Genomic DNA, 24,372 nt, shown 5'->3' on the forward strand with positions numbered 1-24,372 from the left:
CTTAATCAAACTTTATTCGGTAAACAGGAAAGTAGTGAAACTACCCACACCTGCCTGTTTATAGGTTGGACACCATAAACTAGGATCACTAAGCACGGACCTGCTACCACCCCCTGCTGGCCATGCTGTGTAACTACCTGGTGACTTTTCATGTGCATGAGTGATGGAGCACATTCGTGTTGGGAAGCATAGCAGGTTTTCCTAGCGACACAGCGGATCTTAATTAATGACGGTGTTGGGCTTTCTTTTCTCCCCCGCCCTGCCCACCTTCGCACTGGACGAGAGCACGGTCTGCGTTCCCTGCAGGGCAGCTGGGAAGGACGGCGCTCCGTTACGGCCGCAGCTGGAGAGAGACTACAGACGCTCCACGGGCCCTCTAGGTTTTCTACGCGATGTGGTGGTTAACAATGTGACAGTGCAGTTTTAGCGATAGGCCTGAACCAGCCTGCCAGCTCATTTGCTGGAACACACACACACACACACAAGTTGAGCTGGGCAGAAAAACAGATTTTGGACACACCCGCTATGCTGCTGCTGCAGAAACCCGACTAGCTTCCGATGCCTCAGTTCTCCAGGACCGGCAGAGCCCGGCAGAACATGGAAAAGATTCACTCTGAATGTAGACTGCCATTTTAAGAAGTTTATTAAATCTTTAAGGGATGTACCTATGGTCGGTAAGGTGTTGTATTTGGGCTATGCTCGCCCACATATAGGACAGAGAGATGAATTCTTAATGTCTGTGTTTTCTGCAGCTAGTAAAAAGACACCGGCCAGAAGACGGTTACAACCAGATAGACCAACTATAGCTGACTGATAAAAGGAACTAGAGAGAGCCACATAATGGTAAAGACAACTTTCTCTATGAATTCAAGTTCAGATGTGTTGAGAAAGCATTAGAATAAACGGATAAAATATTTATCAAAAGTGCCACTGATAAAGGCTACATCCAAGAATAAAATCTTTAACAGTCTTATACGTCCTCTCTTGCAGCATAAACTTTGCATGGGAATTCCTCTTCTCTCAGCGGCTAATTTTCCCCTCTCGAACTGGACGATCTAGAAACGATCCCTCTTTACTCTATAGACGTCGTATAGATGTCGTATCGCAATCTGTTGTCGTGCAAATGTTTTATGTTCCTTATACTGTTGCCAGGTAGAAGAGCTATATTCTGTAATTACGACATCCCGTTAATATGTTAATAATGACTGGGTTCTGATATGTTGCGTTCAGTCGCTGTCTGCTCTCGTCGTGAGGGACACCTGCACATCCTCTTTTTTGTCACACATACGGCCCTAAATCTATTCGTTAATTTCCTTAAACTCTGATTTCTTTGCAATGGTGTGCGTTAGGATTTGGTACACTTTCATTCCCGAGTATGTTCTGAGCAAGAAAAATGGGGGGGGGGGTTAAAATGCCGTACACAAGACTCAGGGAGACGAGACATCGCGTGGGCCAGCTCCAACTGGACAGGCACAAACCAGCCTCTCAGGTCCATCAACCCCAGCAGCAACTGGACATCCTCGACATCCAATTTTGCATGCGCACGTGTGCATATGAGGGACCAACCTTCTCAATCAGCTCGTAGCTCTCCTCCAGTTTGAGAGCTCGGTTTTGCAGAGAGGTGCAAGCTCGATGGTGCACTTCCTGCCACTGCTGGTACACTGACTCGGTGATGTCTGTCACGGCAAAACACAGTGTACGCAGACCTAGAGAACACACACCCGACACACACTAATCTTTATGATGACTTGGAAATGGCACTGAATTAACACGCAACACATGTGTTTTATAAATGCTTAATTGCAAAAGCACAAATTTATTTATTCTTAGCTTTACTCATCTATTTAGTGTATGATAATGCCTGGAATAGAGTTTTACTATATGTTTATCAGTACACTACAACCCCGGCAACACCACATCACTCCACTAGGGGGCAGACCATCCATAGGATTAGAGCCAGAGAATCCCAACACAGACCGCAATGCTGCAGTTCAATCTCACAAGTACAACTTCAAACAGGTGCTTTTTCTACTCTTACCTTAATTCTGTGCAATTCCCTGCTAAGGATCATGCAACCCTTAACTATATTAATCATGAATTGCATATGAAGTTAAAACACAGGCACACGTGTGTGCGTGTGCCCTTACCCTCTGTAGCAAACTGCTCCAGATGTTTCAGCGTGATATCCTTATATCTGGAGTTGTCTGCCAAGCGGTCATAGACGACGGTGTCCTGTGAAAGAGGAAACCTCCGCATGAGTACACTGGTAGAGCCTAGTCAGATGTGTCGCACGTTCACATGCTCGCTCTCGCCCTCTCTCTCGTGCACGCACACACACACACACACACCCTGCTGTGCGTGTGTGTAAGAGATAGACAGAGAGAGATAGACAGTCTCTGAACTAACAATGCTTATGGACAGCCTCAGAGAAAACACTTAAAACCGCCATTGCCGTGGTCGCCTGCATTTGACGGTACTCTGCTGCCATGGCAACAGACAGACACTCACAGCTCCTTTGCAGTAAAGGCGGATCTTTCCGGACGGAGTGCGCATGATGACAGACATCCTCTTCCTGGCACTGAGTCAGACGAGGACGACGATATCATCACCACCATAACGAGAAAAACGGAATTTTAGCATCAAAACCGCAACATGGCGGATTTTCTGCATTAATACAAGAAACAAAACAAGTGAATTTTTAAGAGCAGGAAGGTAAAATGAGACAAACCGGAGACGTAATTCAACGAGAGAATCAAATCTTGAATGAGCGACTGTACCTGGTGAACTCCAGGACGTGCAGCAGTTCATATTTCTCTCCTTCACCAAGCTGAGAGAGGGAGCGAGAGGAAGATGCAGGAGGAAGAGAAAAGGGAAGCAACTTATTAACCCCAAAAGAACTTTCTGGAGAAATCTTATGCCCTTAATTAACCAAAGGTTAGAAGCGTGCAGCTCTGCCTCAGAGATATCAGACGCCGTAATTACACGTCCATCCCATAAGATCCACAAATCTCTCTCCCTCTCTCTCTCCCTCCCTCTCTCTCCCTCTCTCTCCCTCTCTCTCTCTCCCTCTCCCTCTCTCTCTCCCTCTCCCTCTCCCTCTCTCCCTCTCTCTCCCTCCCTCTCTCCATCCCCTCAGAGACATGCTACAGCAGTGCTTCTATGGCCTTCTAATTCAGCTCCGTTCAGTCTGCACACATCCGCAGCCCCGCGCGTGAGAGCGTCTGACAGCACATCGGCCACTCACAAAGGAAAGACAAAGATGAGGAAACAAGAAAAAACACGATGGAGTGAGGAGAGAGCCCGGGAGACGTGCACCGACATGTACCGCTTTACCAAAGCCTTTATTTACTGATGATTACTCCGGCGCTTTAAACGGTCACACTGCCATGCCGAATGGACTAGAGTTTCATGTTAATATTCTTTTTTTGCCCCCACAAACTCAATAATGTTCAATTTCACGTCGTATTATTCTTTAATATTCTCAGACTGTGTCACCCAAGCTTTGGCAATACAAGTACACCATTATTTGCCACACCAATAAAGCACCTTGAATTACAATGAGTTGAGAGACAGGCACACAGACAGATAGAAAAGCCCAGAGAGGGAGAGCAAGTGCGAGAGCATCACGGCTCCGTGGAGACTGAAGAATGAGGGAACTAGTTTCCCAGCACTGCTGCACTGAATGGAATCACTGTGTGGCAGAATCTCTTTATGCCACCAAGTCATTTATACCATCACACATACAAAGTGAATCTGTTAGACACAAGAACATTATTAGTGCAAAGAATCAGGTCAATACTCTTCTGTGTGTACTGGTAGCACGCAAATGAGAGAAAACACGTTAACGTTCTGGCAGAAACACCTTAACTACAAAACCTCCGAAGGGACAAAACCGTCCCGAAGCAGAGTGCGTCAGACAGACGCTGGGAGCAGCACAGAGGTACGGCCACCGGGGGCAGCGGCTTCTGCTCGGCCTAGGCAACAGGGTGATAGAATTGGATACAGATGATGAATGACACGGGCCCGACACCGACGCCCGGTACGCGGCAATCGCGCCGGTGCGGCACGGCAGGAAAAAAAATAAAATAAAATGCGGAGATTGTAGCATTTTGCATGTAGTTCTGCTGCCTTCTGTTTGGGGTGGGGACCCCAAAAACTTGCCACACTGCAGTAATAACCTCTGTTTTGAAAGTGCACCATTCCTGTATATGGCACAAGCTACCGTTGCCATCAATGGTAGATGGATACCAGGCCAGTAGTAAACATCAGTTCATATTTCAAACGTCCGATTCCATCACCACAAGTAGGACATGCTTTCTGAGGACAACTCTGAACATTGTCCCCATATCTTGGTTACGCAGAGAGATCGGATGGGTTGTAAATTCAGAAAAGGAATTGTTCACTGGAATGGTGATGTAGTGGAGTTACTTAAAAAGTTCTTTATTTTATATCGCAGCACCCCCACTCTAACTGCGCTTACCGCCTCCACGATGACGCTGTCCGGGGTCCTGGCGGAGAACACGAAGCCAAGCTGGCGTGCAGCGCGAACCAGTGCTCCCTCGTCTGCAGGGTGGAGAGAAGAGGGTGAAGGCGGAGTGGACAGCACCACGTTAATGCACCTCGCGTAGCGGGAAAAGCGCATTCCTTAGGTCACGGCGGCAATCTAACTGACACTTAAAAAACAAAATCTCTAGCAGCTATAAAGTGCTAAAGACTCGGGGACGCGCGAAACCCAACATATATCAAAAGCCGTTTACGACCTTCCATTCATCAACACTCATAACGAGGTCGTTTAAGGCCAAATGTATCAAAGCTTCCACAAATAAATGTTGGAGCTGCTCCAGAGGCTCAAAATGAAAACATCAATTAGAACAGGAAAGGTGAGAACTGGTGGTGGGTTAGTTATCGTGGGAGAACTCCAAGCCCGCTGCATCTTGTGATGACAGGCCCACAGGGGTGGTACTGCAGCCTCTGTCTCTGTACTGATGTCTGGGAGAGATGCCACCAGGCCTGCCTGTTCAATCACCGCGATGGGAGTTACAGGAAATTATGGCTGCTCGGAGAACAAGCGCCCTCATAAAGGCCTGAGTAAGTGCCTGAACGGACCCTCCTAGAGCGCTGGCGCGGTTCACCGTAAGAGCGTCACATGATTCATTGATCCACGACAGCTTGTCATAAATAAGCCCACTCGCATGAGAAGTGAAGTAGAGATGGGCCACCTTAGCCCGGTGCTACGGTCCATTTATTGGCCGACTGATGCACTCATCGATTATGTTTCTGGGCTGGTTTGTTGGTGCGTTTTGGGTGTGGATTGGTGTGGTGACGTGTGTTGGGTGTGGGTCGGTGTGTTGCATTGTGTGGTCTGTGGATTGGTGTGGTGACGTGTGTTGGGTGTGGGCAGGTGTATTGGGTTGTGCTGTCTGTGGATTGGTGTGGTGAGGTGTTTAGTGTGTGTGCTGGCGTGCTGATGTGCGTTGGGTTGTGTTGGGTGTCGGCCCATGTGTGGTCACCTGGAGAGGCAGCCTGGTAGATGATAGTGTCTCCATTGCGCTCAGGGACGGCAGTGTGACAGATTGCCATCATGGTCATGAACTCCATGATCACTGGTGCAGTGGGCTGCAAGGCAGGCAGGCACACACACACACACACACACACACACACACACACACACACACACACACACACAATTAGCACTATAGTCAGCAGGTGCTACTGCTGCAGGACAGATGGCCTTAGCCATCAGCCTGCAGCATGACACATCAGCTACATCTGTGTTAGCACTGCAAACAACGAAGCAACCTTGGAGCCAGGGGCAAACTTCTTTATTTTTTAACATTCCGAATATTTGTTTGCAGATAAACCCAGATCAACATATTAAACAGGATAGCTGTACTGTCAGGATTTGCTAAGCTGGAGCCCAGGCCAGAGGAGGCTTATCACAGACTTATTTGTGATTTGTGGCGGGGGGGGGGGGGGGTGGGGGGGGGGGGGGTGTCCGCCTTGGGATTCAAAGCATCAGGGAACAGAAGAAAACCTGTATGTGTTCCAGGCTCAACTCGTACCAGGGCCCATGACTGACACCTGATCACGCCAAATATGAAAACAGCCTGGAGATGAGCTTGTAAACACCCACACCCACAGGGAAACAACACACCTTTTTAATAACATCATTACCTTCACTAAGTATGTGTAAGCAACACTGTAATGGGATGGTTTTAACACAATACACTATAAAACTAAATGGCTTACAAAAACCCACAGCTACTTACCTCAACTTTTTTTTTTTAGCTTACACCTACATAAAAGGAAAAATCGCAGTTGCACGCACATACTAGTAGTACGGGGCTGAAATATATTAGCAGAAATGAGTTAATAATAAGCATACACCCTATATTATATAGCACACGGGCTTATTAATTTATTTGTCTTATACCCAAATATTAAAGTGTGTGTGTGTTAGTTATTATTATTCAGTGTGATTAAAGAGATCTTGCTCAGCCAGCCACGGCATCATAACAGCACTCAACACCACACTCATCATGGGGGGATTAGTCTCCTGCTGTTCCGCTGTACCCTCTCCCCCTCACGCTACTACCCGCCCACCGCACCTCTCTGAGGGGGAGGGAGGCTGGCACCGGGTGCCTGGGTCTGGCCAAACATCCGGCTCATTGAACACGGCTAAGCAGCCGTGAGGCCCGTACAGTACTTACATGATTGCTTTGGAGGTTTTCCAGTAAGCTGGGGTCATTAAATCCAGCCTCCTCCGTCGACTGAGAGCTGTGACTGCAGCAAGAGGGGGAGAAGAAGCGAGAGAGAGCGAGAGAGAGAGCGAGAGAGAGAGCGAGAGCGAGAGAGAGAGAGAAATATAAAAACATTGAATAAATATTCTTCAAAATCAACTGAAAAACCATCAATGACCCAAGTCACATTCACTGTACAAGTGGGCCTGTTTGTGAACAGACGCTTCTTCAACGAGACCGTCCAGAGTCCAGTGTGCAGGACCTGGATGAAGAAGACGGCACAGGAGTAGGATAATGGAAGTTACACAAGCCAGTTTTGTCCTGCGAGCCCGACGGTTCATCAGGTCAGCGATGAAAACATCGGTCGTTGCTTTTCCACAGCCCTGACGCCAACACAAAAAACCTCCAATGAAAAAGAATGAGAACTCACCTGTGGGACATGGTCATTTTCACCTGAATTGACCGCTGGCTCTTTTCTTATGATTTTTTTTATAAGGCCTATCCCTCCTGTGTACATAAGCCTGTCCATCTAAGTCTAATGGAGAGGAAGACCTTAGAGGGTGGTCCACGGATCTCAGCAGGAGCCAGTGGTACTAAGGTGTCATTGTTTTAAAGCTAAACACTTCTTGCTCCGTAATGCGACTGGACGACCTGGGCTGAGCTGAGTGGAACGATTGAACTGTGATTTTTTTTTGCCCAGTGTTGCGATTTAAGTCGACTTAACACTTAAAAAGGCCTTCAAAGATCTACCAAAAATAATTACGAGCTTAAGTGATATGATACTGTTATTACACAGTTTTTTTTAAGACTACATTGTTCAAAAATGATTAAAACCACCCTCGCAATGATAAAATAAAAAGTATTTTGGAAGTTAAGTTTGTTAGGACTCTTAAGACCTTTGTCAGTAATATGTAATTAAAATAGCAGACGTGGTTCAAAAACGGCACTGTTCTAAACCCGGACATCTGACCATCGTTCAGCTATGTAACATTACTGTGGAACATATGAGGAAGAGCGTAGACAAGAGTCGTTATAAGTCTGCCGAGGCATTTATGTGGCAGTGTTTTTTTTAATTCTACCTCCACGCCACAATGAGGTGTTTTTTTTCCTGTGGCGCCCTTGGTTCCAACAAAAAAGTCATACAAAAAGCAAACTATTTATACACAATTTAGCTTTTTAAACAGCAAATAATTTAGTGCTGTATTGGTCAGATAATGACACGTTTTGACACAAAAATACTGATACCATCTCTACCCTTCCATGGTAGAAATGCACGTCGCTTTAGAGGTGCACAGTGAGGGTTATGGCGTCACAGACGAGTGGCGGAGGCTGTATTAAAAATGGAACAGGTAAAAGGGGGAACAAATCAAACCTACAGGGCTCAAAGGATCACAATGACTCAGCGCCCACATCACCAGGATCCAATTTCCTGTCTCGCGTCGCCTCTTCAGCAGGACACGTACAGAAATATTCCCGCCCACACCTTAGGGAACACACGTGCAGACAGACACACGCACGCGCAGGCATGATGGTTGAAACCGGGGAAGACATGCTTCACCAACACGCCACGTAGACGCGTCCGGGCCAAGCTGAGACGACGCGTGCACAGGCAGGGAGGGGCGGCATGGTGATCTGGTCGGTCCGCCAACACACAGCCGCACTGCAGTTGTGAAACGCAAACCAGTCTCGATCCCATGTTGGTGCCATGCGCTTTGAACATCATTGACTGCTGCCTTGAGAAGATGAACACGCCCGGTGGATTTTTATATTAATGTGGCTATTGAATTAGGGATGGAAGTCTTGTGATGTGAACGCCGGCGGTTTCGATTCCCATCTTACCCTGGGGTAGGGAGAACAGTGCGTTTTAATGTTCCGTAGCCGGGGGAGTGCAGCTCAGGGCTGCTCTTACCGGCCTCGTGGTCACGCTGTTGACAGTCCGCGGCTGAGTAAATCAACCGTCTCCATGGCAACAGACCCTGCTGCTGATGGGGTAAGCAGACCTTGATGGCCTCGGACGTCGATGGTCAAAAGCTTAATGCAATCTGCCACGGCACTGCGCTAGTACCACGCGCACATGCCTGTATACTACATAAAGCATTACAGCATTGGGTTCACAACCTCGCAGACACACACTCTAGCACTACCTTGAAAAAATACACCTCATGTAGCACGTGAGATCCCATTCCAGTAAAGTGCATGTAACACATAGAACACAGTAGTGAAGAGTACAAAGGTATGCAGAACACACCTAGAGTGTATGTAGAGCAACCTAGAGCATACATAGAACAACCTAGAGTGCAGTAGAGTGCATGGAGAACACAGTAGAGTGTGTTTGCAATACAGCACATGGAGTACGGGTAAGACATTCCTTTAGCTTCTCATCTGACAAAAATACACCCCCACCACCACCACCACACACACACACACACACACACACACACACACACACACACAGATATATGTGTGCTCATGTATCCCTTTTGTGCACTGTGCTACACATTACCACTGACATTAAGGTTTGACAGTAGTGAACAGGGGCGCGGCTGTGTGAAAAAACACGACCAAAGTGAATGAAATGCCACATACAGGAAGAAAACAAAACCAGACGCTGTGCTAGCACACAATGCTGAGCTGGGCGCCATGGACTGGTTCCCTGGGCCAGCCTGGCTGTCCCGATGCCCCCTGCACTTCCAGGGACTCGCTGGGAACAGAGACAGAAACCAGAGACCACCCGGGTACTCCGCACGGAGCAGCCGCTTCACGCCTCCACAGCTCCACACGATGGATCTGGACGAGTGGTCCACTGGACACAGTGATTATGGACATACAACTCACCAGTAGGGGATAAAAGGTGAGACTCTGAACACACAGGTGAGCCGTCTACAGGGGAAAAGGACCTCCCTAATGTTAACCAGAAAAGTAGACCATTTTCAGAAGGTTTCAGTGCATGTAGTGACCCAGACTTCATTAGAACCCCTTTTTCTCTGTGTTTCTACTAGTTAGAAAATTTGACTTCTACAGAATTTAGAAACAGACGGAGAGGAGCTGAGCTCCTGAGTTGGATATCCTGAACACCTGTCTTCATGCTGCACACCTGACTTTGAGCTTCTCCTATTGCTAACGGGGCACGTTTAGAGCGGAACGGCTCTAAACAAACGAGGCCGTACCGATCCAGTCGTCTGAGGCTCCTCGATTAGTTTCAGCAGCGGCGAGTGTGCTAAGCGAAGCTGAAGATCAAGACTCTACTAAAATAAAAAAACACGGCGTCTGCAGATATCTGGGAGGAGGAGCCATTTTGTCTTTCCTGAAGTCTGAAGTGATCAGACGGCAACTTTCGGCAAGCCGAGGGTGCAGGCAGCAGACTCCAGCGCGAACAGCACACGGCACAGCACGCAGTGGAAAGAAGTGTCATTATCATTTTAGAAGGAAAACCAATCCAGACCGTCAGGTCACCATGCCACTGAAGCCCACTCAACACGCAGACACCACGAGCACAGGATGTGAACTCCACTTCCCACAAGGCACCACGGCAAAGACACGGGACACAAGCAGGAAACACACAGCCGCAGCCCAGAGCAGAGCTTACCAGTCCTCCTCTGCGAGACTACCATCATCCGCCTCGGGCGTGTGGCTGTGGAGAAAGTTAAAGCAGATAAAGCACGGCACAGCAGACGCTCGCACCAGGACAAACACAGTGGCTGCATTTCAACATCTCCCATGCAGCGCACAGGCTGGTCTGGTGCGAGCGGTTTGACGGAGTGATCTTGAGTGCGGTTCGCCTGCCGTAAGTGATCTTGAGCTACCTTAAAACATCGAAATGCAATGTTTTCAGAAAATACGAACAGTCTGGTACTGCCCTCAATACGCTGAGATAGTGTGGGTATCCACCACTGCAGAGAATCACCACTTTTGTGAGAGTCCATGTGTAGGATGTTTGACATGAACAACACTAGCTCAGGGCTGGGATCTCTGACCACTGCTAGACACCATGCTACCAGCCAAGCAACCCCCCGGTGTGTGCTGTGTGTAATGCATCCATAAATCATCTCTGTTGAGATTTGGGACGAGGGCAGTCACTGTGAAGCACATTCCTACTCCTTAAGGTGCCGCATGTAACTGCTGGGCTGTAATCATGGATTTTCAACCCGGGTCGTGGTTTATCCGGATAGACGAGGATATTAAAAACATAAGGCGGCACGACCTCGACGCCATCTGCTCATTCCAGGGGGTAAGAGACCTCATCTGCCCCACCACAGAGCAGCACGTTGTGCGCAGATAGGAAACAAAAACAAATAAAAACGCAGGCCGAGCTTTCTCTACGCGAGTCTATCTGGCCTTCTGAAATAACCCTACGAACAAGTGCCAGTCACTCCCAGAGCCTTGGCCAAGTTCAAGAAGTCCCACACGATGCCATGGAAGTGGCAACAACCCCACAATTCTAGTCTAGAGCAATGGGAAGTGGGTGAACACACAGCTCTGCGTGCACTAAAAGCAAATAGCCCAGCACTACAGATTCACAAGCAACACCTGGCCTTAAAAAAAAAAAAAAAAAAAAAAAAAAGAAGAAGAAGAAAAAATGCTGGTAACAGTCTGGCTGGCAGCTCCGCTTCAGCGTGTGTTAAAGTGCTGTCTCGTCTGAGTGAGGCAGAGGTGTGCAGCTGGGTATTCTCGCATCAGAGAGCCCAAACAGAGAGGAAAGGCCCAGTGACCAACACCGAAAACGTGGGAGAAAATGCCCGTTTCTCTCTCGCACTCCCTCACTCCGTAACTGGCACACCTCCTCACATCCGGACGTGCTTGGCCAGATCTGGGACACGGAGCGTGCGCGCGCGCACACACATATACACACACACACACACACACACACACACACAGCTGTTGGCTAATGCATTTCCCATTAGCCCAACTCAGACAAGGGCTGCATGGCGGCCCGTGAAAGTGGCAAAAGGTTGATAAGCCAATCGCAGTGGGCACTGAAAAGGCATTTACATAAGAAATATATTACATATGATCTATAGACTATATATAGATGATACTCTGTCAGTGTAAAAATACATAAAAGGTCTTATGATTGTACAATAACTTACATACGTCCTGCGGAAATGCAGAAAAAGTGTTTTACTTTTCAAACAACAAACATTCTCTCAAATGTGGCAATCACGTCAGAACTAGTTCAACGAATTAACGTTTGCACCCACAGGAATGACTTCATTAATAAATAAATACATTTCTACATCATTAGCCATGTGGAAAGGCAGGTGTGTGTGGGTGCTGTCAGGGCGGGGTCAGGTGCTCGGTGGAGGTAGAGGGCCATCTACCTGCCCCTCTGTCTGTCTGTCAAAGCTGAGGCTCATGAAGTGTGCCTGAGGCCTCTGACTCGAGGGCAGGGCCGGGATGCAAGTCTCGCTCAAGCAGTAACCGAAACAGCAGCTTCAGGATTTGTTGTTGTTGTGAATGTATAGTTGTTCGGGACACAGATGGGGCTATATTTAGATGAACACAGAGAGTAAAATATGTGTGGGGGGAGTGCACTTGGGTACATACACCGAGCCAAAACGTGCATAACGGAAAACTGAAACAAGGCCTCTAACCAAGATGCTCATTTTTACACACACGCTCCCGAGAGGCTGACCGTTCCCCTAATTACTGAGTTTGGTTCATCTCCCTTAAGGAAGCCAGACACAAATCTAGGCCATTTCTCACAACTTATTTATTGTTTGGAGGGAGACACACAGACACACACACACAGAGAGAGAGAGAGAGAGAGAGAGAGAAAAGAAAGAGTGCAGGTGAGACTCCCATGTAACTCAGCATGTTTGAAAGGTCAAGTCTGAAAGGCTAAAACCTACCTGCTGTAGGGGCAATCTGAGCTTACACCCAGTCAGTGGACTTTACGCAGTGCGAAAGGGGTTCTCCGCTGAAAATCCTATTTGGTTTTGCAGCAGGTGTGAGCCTGTGTTAAAAACCGGGCTCTGCATGGTGTGTGTAAGTGGACAGGGGACGTATGCGTCCAGATGCGACACACTGTTACTGTTAGCATGCTGCTGCAGCTGTGAGCATCAGTGCCGTTTCAAAGTGACACGGTCGCTCAGCTGTGGTGCAGAGCGCAGACAGGTGGTCCAGGTTAGCGAAGCGCTCAGCCCGGTGCTGAGATGCCTGGCCGCTGTGCCATCAAGCAAATGCACCTGTAATTGGACAGCGTCGAATATCCTAGCCAATCATATGGCGCCTGCTGCGCTGAATGGATCTGTGCAGGTCTCAGCTCGACTTTGCTGGACGCATTAAGGGACAGATGTCCACTCAGTGCTCATAACGAGTGCAGGCCCTGGGACAAGGTTCTCAGGGGAGACGGCTGAGAAGCAGGGAAACAACCTGGCTTGTCTTTTCACATGGACACAGCACTTGCAGTCACGCTTACACGCACTCACATGCAGGAGTGCACGCACACTCACCGCACACCCTATGCGGCAAGATGAGCTCTCTCAATGTGTGTGTGTGTGTGTGCACACATACACGTGCGTATGTGTATTTATAGCACACCTTTAACTGTGTGCAGGGAGGCAGCTGCTAACAGAAAAGCCCGAAAACCCACACACAAACACTTCACTAAATAAAAGTGTGCGTGTGTGTGTTTGTATGCAAATTTGTGTACACACACACACGACCACCCGCACGCCTTTAGCTGTATACAGCCAGTTACTAACAGCAAAGTCTGAAAAGTCATAAAAACCCCATTGAGTAAAGGTGCGTGTGTATGTATGTGTGTGTGTGTGTGTGTGTGTGTGTGTGTGTGTGTGTGTGTGTGCGTGCATGAGTACGTGTGCATGCCTGCTCATGTGTCTGCATGCACAACTGAGTGCAAGACAAGAAATGAGAGAGAGGGAGAGATGGAAGGAATCTCACCCATAGGCCACGCCAGCGATGGTGCACTTCTTAAACTGCATCACGTTGCACGTCAGTGTTCCAGTCTTGTCGGAAAAAATGTACTTCACCTGCAGCCAAGTGAAGGGAACAAACATCAGCCCCAAACACCTGGACGAGGTCCTCTGACACCTCAGGACGCCTGACCTAGTCTTCAGAGGTCAGGGTGCATCATGCATTTACGTTGTGCAGGACGCGAGTGTGCGCGATACCTGACCCAGTTCCTCGTTCAGGTTGGACGTCCGGGCCATGGCAGGAGTGTTGGTGGCTTCGTACAGCATGTCCGTGTCCTGTAACGGGTAAACAGACAGGACCAGACTCAGGACCAGCGGCTGGCAGACCATCCCTGACCCCATACCCAGCCTCCTGATCAGAGTAGCTAGAAGGGGCGACCCTAAACCCTAAAAACTGTCCCGGGGCCTTACCCTTGGTGTCTTTAAGTGGGTTAACTAGATGAGAGAGGTGTGAAGCACACAGGAAGCACTCCATAAGTGGAGGTTACTGCCCTGTTGCCGAGGGTGACTGCGAGGCGGGTGGCTCGGAGGCAGGGTGGCGCAGACCTGGGGCAAAGCTCTCACAGGGGTGGGAACTTCCACCAACCCACACAGGCTGTTCAGACATGTCAGCAATTGAGTTACGAGCACATGTCCGGACATGCGGGCACGGGTGCGCTAGTGAACAGCATTATGGGAGCGAGGGCAGCTGGTGGTTGGCGGCAAACTCACCCAGTTGATGAAGAAGGCCTGAATGAACTTGATTACTTCCAGTGTGACCAGCAGACTGATGGGGATCAAGTTGTTGAAGAGGATGATGAAGGTGAGGAAGTTCAGTCCAAAGTTGGCGGCGCCGCCGTCTGCCGCAGCCATGGGAGGGAGCCGTCGAGTCCAGGGGGGGGGCAATGAGGAAGAGTCCAGTCAGTACAGGTGGTCACGTGTAACGTGGGGGGGGGGGGAGGTGTGAGTGTGAAGCACCGATGCCAGAAGCTCACCCAAACCTAACGGGCCGCGTTTCCACGACGTGGAGCGTCGTGCAAGCGCTGACACGATGACACGTCTCTCCCACCCCCACCTCTCCCGTCAGCCTCCAGCCGCGACCCAGCCGAGCGGCGGTCCCGCATCCCGGCGGAGCCGGTCGCGCTGTAGCAGCGGCCTTGCAGGCGAGTTCCAGATAACGGAAGGGGTTTTGGGGTGGCGGTGGGGAGCGTGATGAGCGTGCCCCGCCCACTGCGCGTGCGTTCAGTTTGACCCCATCCCCCGGAGGAGGAACCCTTCCTCGCGCCGGGGCGCGAGGGAGGCGGGGACGGAGACTGCTGCTACGGCAACCAACTCCGGGCATGGGGGGGGGGGGTGGGATGACTGCCAGTGGTGGAAGGAGTAAAAGATGGAGTCAGATGTGCCAAGGGAGGAGTCACGGCCCAAAGCATGTTCCCCTCTACGAGAGGGCCCAAAAGAGAGGGGTGACCTTTTCATTTCAGCAGACTGGACACTCCATAGGGTGGAATCATATTTAACAATTTATATGACCATATATAGCATTATGCAGGTTGAACTATGGAGTGTCCGCATGCTATAATAAAATATATTGCACTTTTGTCTTTTCTACGGTGAGTCTTTTAGTAATACACACCAGGATCAACCACAGCATACAACGCGTACGTCACAAACCCACGTGCACGAGGTTAGAAGCACACGCACTCCTCAGCGCAAGTCCAGCAGCGTCAGCATCATTGTAGGAGACGCACAGCAGTTCCAGAGCTGCAGCCCTGTCGACTCCACCAACCAGGAGCCCCGCGGTGCGGACGGCCCTGGACGGTCGTGCCTGCGCACGGGACAGCCAGCATGGGGGGAAGGGGGTCATCGGTTCTCCAGACACCACCCCCCCACCGGTGTCCATGGTGCGAGCCTGGCCCTGTTTTTGCGGGCCGCAACAAGAGACAGCTGGGCCTTTGTGCATGCTGGGACGCATGGTGGCCGATGGTGGGGAGGTGGAGTCTCCTCTCCACTCAAACCAAAGAGGCCATGTACCTCAACGGTGTATTCTCTCCCCGCAGTAATTAACACACGAAAGGTTTGGAGTGTTTGTTTTTGAGCTGCTGCTGGTGATCTGTCAGCGGGACGGATCAGTGTCTCCCCTTTCTTTTTCCTCTGGCAGATGGAAATGAAAAGAACAGCAGAAGACCGAGTCGCTCTCCTTCAGACGGACACAGTCGATCTCTACAACGGAGGGCCGGATTATGACTTCGGCGTTCCTGCCCGCGGGGGTCGTGGCTTCCCATCTCTGCGTCACCTCCTGGGCTATTGAGCTTGAACGCAGGGCGGAGCAACAGGTCTGGTGCTCGGGAACCTGGCGCCCCCGTGAGCAGGGAACAGCGGAGATCACAAAACGAGCCAGAAACGATTTGGACAGAAGTGACTGTCTGTGTACGGACCCAGAGGGATAAAGAGAAATGGCTGTGGGGACGCGTTAATCACTTGGTGAGAGGCCCGTGGCGTGTGCCCTGCGTAGACGCTCGCTGTCCGTGCCAGTGGCTTCTCGGGACCGATCCCTCACCAAACAAAAAAAAACCAAACAAGGCCAACAGCCGACGGCCGTTCGAAGCAGCTGGCAGCCCTTTGAACAATAGCGTCCCCGGTTTGAGCTGTGGGCTATGGGGAGTGTTTTCTCCTGAGCTGTCAGCAGTGACAAAACCAAGGGTGGCAGAGCGCAGAGTCACTGAAGCAACAGGAGGAGGAGGAGGAGGAGGAGGAGGAGGAAGAGGGGTGCAAGGCAATTAGGAAATGTCACCATCCATCCCTCAGGCTCCTCAGCCGGGTGCGCGCGCATGCGCGCGTTCTTTTGTGAGACCGAGAACGAGAGAGAGAGAGAGAGAGAGAGAGAGAGAGAGAGAGAGAGAGAAATGGAAAGCGAGAGAGAGAGAGAGAGCACGCTAGATGGACAGGGAAAGAGAGCGATAGAGAAAGAGAAAGAGACAGCAAGCGTCTGTTGCTCCCTGGTTTGTCGGAAGCTTGGGCAGGGGACCGGGGCCACGGGTGCTGGCAAAGAGCGTAACGCGTCCCCTGTGATGGAGGCACGGGGGGGTGAGGGCAGAGACACACATGGTTCAGATCAGGCACTCGGAGGGGCTACACAGTCACAGAGCTGGAGGGGGGAAAAAACCTAGGAGTGGATCCCTGTGTCAAGCTGTCCTCCACCGCCCGCCCCCCACAGGGTAGAGGCAAGTGCGCACGGTCTGACACAGCTCAGCAAGGCCTGAGCCTCTGCTAGGGGTTAGAATGGAGGGCTGAGTCACACATGGCCAAGGCTTTTAAATGGTTGTTACCTGGAGCTGTTAAAAACAAAAAAACAAACAAACAAACAAACAAAAAAAAAAACACGACAACAACAAAGAAAAACAAAAGAAACCGAAACAGAACGTTAGAAAGGAAACAGGGAACAAAAATGTAAGCAGCGTTGCGATACTCAACCATTTCCACATCCAAATCATGTCTATGCATGTCAACAGATGCTTATTTTACAGGGAAATGCACTGCTTTTCCCCTTTTTGTTTTAAACAGACAAGTGTTCACTTGTGTTGCAATGCATATTTGTTTACATAGAGCCAATGCAAAAGAAACACTGATGCAGATCGATAAATGAATAAATTAACGAATGACCAAAGCGGACAGAGGCAGGTGGGCGGTACAGGGTGAAAGGGGGGTGGGGCCTCCTCGGCAGGGCTCTTACAGTTGAGGTCCATGTACCAGGCGTCGTCGCCGCACTGGTATTTCCAGATGGTCTGGCCGATGGAGCAGACCAGCGAGATGGCCAGCAGGCAGCCGAACAGCACCAGGATCTGAAAGTTGGTGATGCGCTCCACGTTGGACAGCTTGAGCGGCGGCCGTGTGGAGTTCTGTGGAAGACGGAGACGCAGAGGCGTGTGGCGATGGCCGCGTTAGCTTGGCACGCGCGCCCGCCCCCTCCGTGAGCCTACGCTCATGCCGCACTTCGGTAGGTACGGCTGCGGCAACGCTGCGGCCTTTAATTCAGACACACTGAAAAATGTGTGACAACTTCCCTTTTCAAAACTCCGACTCAGTGTTACCGTGGCGATAATTTGCTTTACCACTGTCGTAAATTCACCTGTGCACAAAATCGACATGTAAATGAGGCCAAACATATTAAAGACCCACGCCAAGAGACAGATGACTGACTGACCTGGTCGTTAGACCAGAGTTACGCTGAAAACTGCCAGCTCCATAAAACTGAAAACGCATTTGTAACTTTTAACAAGACGTCACGGCTGACTAGTGATGAAGGACTGAGAACTAAGAACTAAGACTGTGCATATTGAGGAGAGGATGAGGGACCACAGGAGATCTTCAGCCAGAGTCTTGCCCCTCCACCGAGCTCTTCTGGGCTGTGGGGCGCGGGGAGGGGTTGGGGGCTCGGCCGCCTGCTCACCTGCATGAGCTTGGTGTCGTGACCTGTGTAGACCACGATGCCATGCACCCACTGTGTGTTCCTCAGCTGCGCCCCCCTCAGCAGGATCTGGTCAGGGCCCAGGGGCACCGTGCTGGGGTAAGACACACACGGCAAGCCTGAATGGCTGCAACACTTCAACAGGACCGCACGGCAAACCAAACTAAAGCTCGGCCCCCTGGCCTGCACTGGACAGCAGTGAAGAACTCCGGCACCGTAGGGAGGGAAGACGAGGCGCGACTCAGAGTCGCTCAAATGATACCGAACATGTTTTCATACGGGCCCGTTCATAGCACCGGATTGGCTAAAAAAATTAATAAAATAATAATAATTCAAAAAAACGATACTGAACATTGCAGAAGCTACTGTACATGCACGCTACCGAACATAGAAACATAACATGCAGAGAAGTTACTGTGAAGGCAGTGCTCTTCAGTAGACACAGATATGAATATAATGCTGGAATCTGCCACAAGACGTGTGGCTGGACCAAATGTTGCTGCCGGAAACTTCTACGCCCATTTCACCCTGCTTGGATGAATCTATGCTCCTTAGCACAGCTGCTTGGCTGCGTGAATGCCACTTTCTCTCACCTGCCCCTTCACTCACTGTCATTCTCCTCTCCTATCACGTGACCCCACACGCCCACCCGCGCCTCAACGCGTCCCCCGCCAACACCTGCCACCCCCCTGCATCAGTCCCCTCCCTCTCTCACCTGTGTCCGTCAAGCCGGATGTTGCCCACAAACTCGTACAGGTGTCTGTTGGGGCTCTCGCACTCCATCCGGCCTGACAGCCGCATCAGACTCTCAATGTCTTTTATCTCCGCGGTGATCTGCAGACCCTAAGAACAACGGACATTTTACAATGTGTGTGTGGCAGGTCACACCACAGTGCCGTAGATAAATTGAGCAAAAGCTAGATGGCGTTTAGCAAAAAAAACAACAACAACAGCAAGCAAAAAGATACTCACTTGTCTGATTTTTAGATTGGTTTCGCCATCTAGGTTTGAGGTTTCTATGTAGCACATTCCTTGAGGTTCACTGCAGTGGAGCAAATGATATAAATTATATAGCACGTTTCAACTTCACTACAATATATTACCAACCAAAATCTTGTAGGATTTATCACAGCATTGATCTAGATTATAAGAAAATGCCTCTAGGTTTCACTGGAGTGAGAACAGCTTCATGCAAGCCCAACAGTCAAAGACGGCCTTTTCTGCTGGATGGCCATAAATGCGCATTTCCGTGGCGACCCGCACCTCCTGGAGCCAACAGACTCTCAAAAATGGAATGGTGCGGACATCTTTGTTTATCTTCAGGTCTTGGATTGAGCTGTTCTCACATCCTGACATGCAGTGGAGGAGCGGCACACACAGACAGAGGACGACGACGACAGAATCCCAGCTGTCCTGTGATATCAACTCCTGCCGAAATAACCTTTGTCAATTGATAACGTCCTCTGCTCGGAGGAGACCGGTACCGTGAGCGTTAATCTCATTGGATACTTTTGTTTCTAAAAACACTTTTCTCAGTATGTCATGAAAGGTGTCCTTCATAAAACTTGCACGGTGCTTGCGGAATTACGACAGTGTTAAGTCACGTCACTTGAGCCGCAAGCCTGCGCATGCTGGAAAAACAAAAACAAAAACGTGTCCGACGTGAGCGCCTCGCTGGGCCGTATCGAGTGTCTATGATGCAGTCAGAGAGCACTGTAGCATGGATGCCATTAGAATCACTTCAGCTGTACAAACAGACTGACTAAATAAAGACAACACTGGCCTAGTGTAACACTACTAAATAATATTAAGATTAAGGGAGTTTATTTGTTTATTTTTTTTACATTTATTTTGGGTTTAGATTTAATCTGAATTTTATGAGCTGGTAGCAACAGGTAGCAACAGGTATGTTAGTGAGTGTGAGTGTTGATCTCCTGCTAAGCTAAGTGTTAACACGAGGGAGCACGGGAGCAGAAACAAAAGACCAAAAGAGAAAATCCTACCAAAAGAGCATCCCTCCACCTGCATCCTTCTTAGCCCCGCCCCTCGCCCCGCCTCCCCCCCCCACCCGCAGACCAGTACTGCTCCTGACCTGGACGACAGGATGATGAGGTCAGCCGGGAGGTGGTCTCCGTTGGAGGCTCGGACGACCTCCCCTACTGCCACCTTACCCAGCAGTCCCGGCGGGCGATCGAACCCCGATACGGAAGGTAGGATGAAGGGAGGGCAGTTGGTGGAAATGATGAGGGGAAAAAAAACCCCCACAGACAATAGGGGAAAGAGCACAGAGACGCAAACAGGGAGCGCACACACACACACACACACACACACACACACACACACACACACACACACACAAATTTAATTTCTACAGGGAAAGAAAAAACAATGCTAAACTTCATGCTCAGTACTTAGAAGCCATCTGCGCCAGGCCAAACCAGCCCAGAGCCCTTCAAGGGAAGAGGGCTGTTAGATCGCTGGTACAGCAGCGAGGGCCCATTAGCGCACGGGAGCTTGTGGGAATGGTCACCCTGCCAGATTTAGACCTGGGAAGCAAATGGATTTTGAGAAAGAAAAGAAGACACACAAAACACAGACACATCCTGAGAACATTAACCAGTAGCGGGTTCTGCCTCAGAAGGAAGTAAGGCTTCAAACAGGGAGTAAGGCTTCAAACAGGAAGTAAGGCTTCAAACCTTTAGCTATATCAATATTCAACCTCAGTTCTGTTCCTTTTCTGTTTTTTCGACCCATAACTACTCCCCCTCCTCAGAGGACTATTACGACCGTACACGTTTTTCTTTATATTTCGAGCTTTTCGCCCTAAATGCCTTTAAGCACGCCTCACTTCCTATCGTGGGGAGGGAGTATGCACATGTGTATGCGCTCGCGCGCGAGGCGGAGAGAAGAGCGTTTGGGCAGGCAGCGCTCGGCTCGGAGCGGCCACAGCGTGGGCTACGTGTCTACCTGGAGCACAGCAGAACGGCGTCGGTGGGGATGTAGCCTTTGGCGCTTACTTTGACTATGTCCCCCACCTCTACCTGTAAGACAGAGACTCATTAACGCAGGGTTGCATCGAACTGCCGGGGAGCAAATGCCTGCAATCGGACAGTGTGAGGAAAAGAAAACGGAAATGATGGGAAATCACGGGAAGCGCTGCGAGGTCGGACAGGAGCCCGGGGTCACATTTCATGTGCGGCTGCAGACCTCAGAGATTGGCGCTGACCAGTGAGAGGGGACCAGTGAGAGTGGCACATTTTTCAGAGACACATTTCCTCAGACGGGAATTCCTAGCCATCCCGTTCAAGCACTGCAGGAAGGGGGAGGGAGAGTGTGACGTGCCACTGGGGGTCTGAATCCAACAGAGGGCAGCTTTAAATCGAAGAGAACAGCTTTAAATCAGCTGTTGAGAGAAGGCTACGAGGCCACATTGTTCACCTCTCACAATACAGCGTTTTGCCCTGGGGTCCGACGGAGCGATACGCACTGAGAGGACCAGCCCTGCAGAGCAGAATACGCACACCACAGCTTGAATATCGATACTTGGGCCATCAAACTGCAGAGGTAATGTCATTCTTTCTCTCCGTTTCAGTCTCTCCCCCTCTCCCTCTCTCCGTATTAAAAACAGAATAAAGACAGCCAATAATTCTACGTTTCTATGCAGAACATGAACAAAGCCCAGCTTGGGTTGGGGGAATGGGATCAACTAGCCCACGATGTGGTCCTTTAGGGCTCTGTTGCGCGCCCGCGCGCCCCTGCGCCACCCTCCCTGAGCCGAGCCGGGCTCGAGATGTAAATAGCGGCGACGCTCAGTCCTGGCGAAATCAAAAACGCGGGACATCAAGAGTACGCCTGCGAGCAGCTGGGAAACGGACCCGTTTCACTCCCATGCAGCGCAGAACGGCTTTGCTGCAAAATTCATGACGGCGTGGATGCCGACTGTGGGCAGGTCCACCTCGACGGTAATGTCAGCTACAACGATGGCTAATAACCATCACGTTGGCCTTCTCTTTTTACACTCTGGATTATTTCACGCGCCGCATTTGTGGCGCACTAATTACGCCGCTCTTCGGGAAAGGGCAGGAAGCTGCTGCGTGTCCAGATGCATCATGATCTCTCTGGCAACCTGCATTTCAAGCCTTGGCCCTGACACAGGCCTGCGACCAGAAAGATCGGTGGGGGAGGGGAGAGTGAGAGAGAGAGAGAGAGAGAATAACAGAGGGAGAATACATTCCTTGCTCCATGTGTGAGGGAGGCATTACTACAGTAAATCTTCAACCACTGTAATAGACAGAGAGAGAGAGAGAGAGAGAGAGAGAGGAGAGAAAGAGAGAGAAAGTCTCTCTCTCTTTCTTCCTCTCGCTCCCTCCATCATTGCTTATTTAGTAAAGGGCTGCTTGGAAGATGGAATCCATCTGCGGAGACACAATACCTTCTCCCAGTGAACAATCTCCCAGGCTCCGTTTCTCAGCACTGAAGAGGGGGGAGAGAGGACAGAGGGTTAGTTTCACGGACTTTAGTTTCGTATTCCACTCTAACAACAAACAGGTCAGAAAACTCAGCGAGGCTAAAACAAAGTACCTTGCGTCTCTTTCTTGTTGACAACACTGTCTGCTTTGTGACGTTTCTGAAAACAAGACAGGAACAATACACTGAGCATTCATCACTGAGTATTTAACGCTGAGTTATTACCAAACACACACACACACAAAACCACACCAGAGAGAGAGCGAGGAAAAAAGAGAGAAGAGGACATGACAGATAAGCGAGACAGTCAAAAGAGACAGACAGACAGTGAGTGAGACAGGCACGAAGGGCAGGCTGTTCTGGGTGTGCTTAGTTCACCTCTCTGTTCTTCATGGCCCTGTACAGCCTGTGCTCTTCCACTTGAACAGGGACCCTTCATTTACTCACTCATTCACTTCCATGGACACACTGGTCAGGGAAGGGCAGGAGTAGGTTTTGATTTAGGATGAAGCAGAGAGATGAAAAGCCAGTAATGAGATCAGGGAAAGCAGAAGGATCAGGGCAGAACCTTCGGGGCGGGGGGGGGGGGGGGGGGGGGGGTGGGTTGGTTGGAGTGTGTGTGTGTGTGTAGGGGGGGGGGGGGTGTTGGCTGAGAGCATCTCTCTCCCACTCCCTCTCTGACCTCAGTGTTTACAGAATAAGAGCCCCCCCCCCAGAGACAGACAGATACACACCTTCAAACACACCCATCTTCTAGAGGCCACTCCCTCTCTGACCTCAGCTTTTACAGAATAAGAGCCCCCCCCAGAGACAGACAGATACACACCCTCACACACACCCATCTTCTAGAGGCCACTCCCTCTCTGACCTCAGCATTTACAGAATAAGAGCCCCCCCAGAGACAGACAGATACACACCCTCACGCACACCCATCTTCTAGAGGCCACTCCCTCTCTCTCTTTTCCTTCTCCCTTCTTCCCTCTCTCCTGTTTTGTCCCTCTGCCTTCACAATGTTCTTTTTCTCTCGTCCTTCCCTCTCTGTCTCCGCTGCCCAGCCCCACACAACTCCAAGAAAATGGGACATTAGGTCAGACACAAATGACACGAACATGATCAAACGCTCATTCCTACTTGCGAGCATTTCTACACCACAGCTAATCACAGCAGTGTGACCTGGAAGTGATGAAAATGATTAAGCCGAGGCGGTATTCCCCAACATCCAGACAGGCAGGGGGAGGGGACTTGACCTTGTAGGCCTTCCACACCCTGCCTCCGTGAACAGAGGAGACTGAGGAACGCAAGGATGGCCAGTCTGACCACAGGACGGGGAGCAGAGCGAGCGGCCAGCCGTCCGGCGAGGTCCAGACCAGAGCGGCTCTTGGGGTCACAGCACGAGCCGCGGACCCTGCCGGGTTGTTCGCACCATCCCAAAATAGACAATGCACCTTCTCTATGCAAATGACACCAGATGCACATTACACTATGTAAATTTACCATACTAATGAGGTTAAAAATAGCAAACAAGTACAAAAGGGCACAAAAGCCCTGGACTTCCTGGAGTGTCCTCTTGCGACAGAGCTGTACACACACTCACACACACACTCACACACACTCCTCCAAGCAGTGCTGCGATTAAATTAAACCATCAAAACCAGGAGATCTGAAGCACGGAACAACAGGCCCCAGGAGTGCAGAGAACACAGGTCCTCACTCTGTAATTAAAGCCATTCAGTAATCGAAAACGTATAACCGTAAAAAGGTAATTGATTAAAAATAAAAATCAATT

The 24,372-nt window shown here is 50.1% G+C and overlaps 1 protein-coding gene across 6 annotated transcripts in view; it reads right to left on the reverse strand.

The window, feature by feature from the left end:
- atp8a1 (ATPase phospholipid transporting 8A1) overlaps positions 1 to 24,372 on the reverse strand; it is a 96,684-nt gene that overhangs the window by 43,278 nt on the left and 29,034 nt on the right. For 2 of the 6 annotated variants that reach the window (XM_027022702.2, XM_035532045.1), the window contains exons 5-23: positions 22,701 to 22,746; positions 22,552 to 22,592; positions 20,212 to 20,285; positions 19,092 to 19,161; positions 18,835 to 18,962; positions 18,102 to 18,213; positions 17,385 to 17,550; positions 16,981 to 16,986; positions 14,387 to 14,514; positions 13,874 to 13,951; positions 13,644 to 13,732; positions 10,327 to 10,371; positions 6,711 to 6,783; positions 5,511 to 5,616; positions 4,481 to 4,563; positions 2,778 to 2,827; positions 2,509 to 2,578; positions 2,148 to 2,232; positions 1,567 to 1,706 (exon numbers count right to left, since the gene is read on the reverse strand). In XM_027022702.2, coding sequence (XP_026878503.2) covers positions 1,567 to 1,706; positions 2,148 to 2,232; positions 2,509 to 2,578; positions 2,778 to 2,827; positions 4,481 to 4,563; positions 5,511 to 5,616; positions 6,711 to 6,783; positions 10,327 to 10,371; positions 13,644 to 13,732; positions 13,874 to 13,951; positions 14,387 to 14,514; positions 16,981 to 16,986; positions 17,385 to 17,550; positions 18,102 to 18,213; positions 18,835 to 18,962; positions 19,092 to 19,161; positions 20,212 to 20,285; positions 22,552 to 22,592; positions 22,701 to 22,746 — 1,590 coding nt within the window. The remainder of the gene's footprint in view (positions 1 to 1,566; positions 1,707 to 2,147; positions 2,233 to 2,508; positions 2,579 to 2,777; positions 2,828 to 4,480; positions 4,564 to 5,510; positions 5,617 to 6,710; positions 6,784 to 10,326; positions 10,372 to 13,643; positions 13,733 to 13,873; positions 13,952 to 14,386; positions 14,515 to 16,980; positions 16,987 to 17,384; positions 17,551 to 18,101; positions 18,214 to 18,834; positions 18,963 to 19,091; positions 19,162 to 20,211; positions 20,286 to 22,551; positions 22,593 to 22,700; positions 22,747 to 24,372) is intronic. The other 4 variants (XM_027022703.2, XM_027022708.2, XM_027022705.2 and 1 more) reach the window with 3 other exon arrangements.

The sequence above is a fragment of the Electrophorus electricus genome, chromosome 12 (assembly GCF_013358815.1).
Source record: "Electrophorus electricus isolate fEleEle1 chromosome 12, fEleEle1.pri, whole genome shotgun sequence".
NCBI classification, from domain to species: Eukaryota; Metazoa; Chordata; class Actinopteri; order Gymnotiformes; family Gymnotidae; genus Electrophorus; species Electrophorus electricus.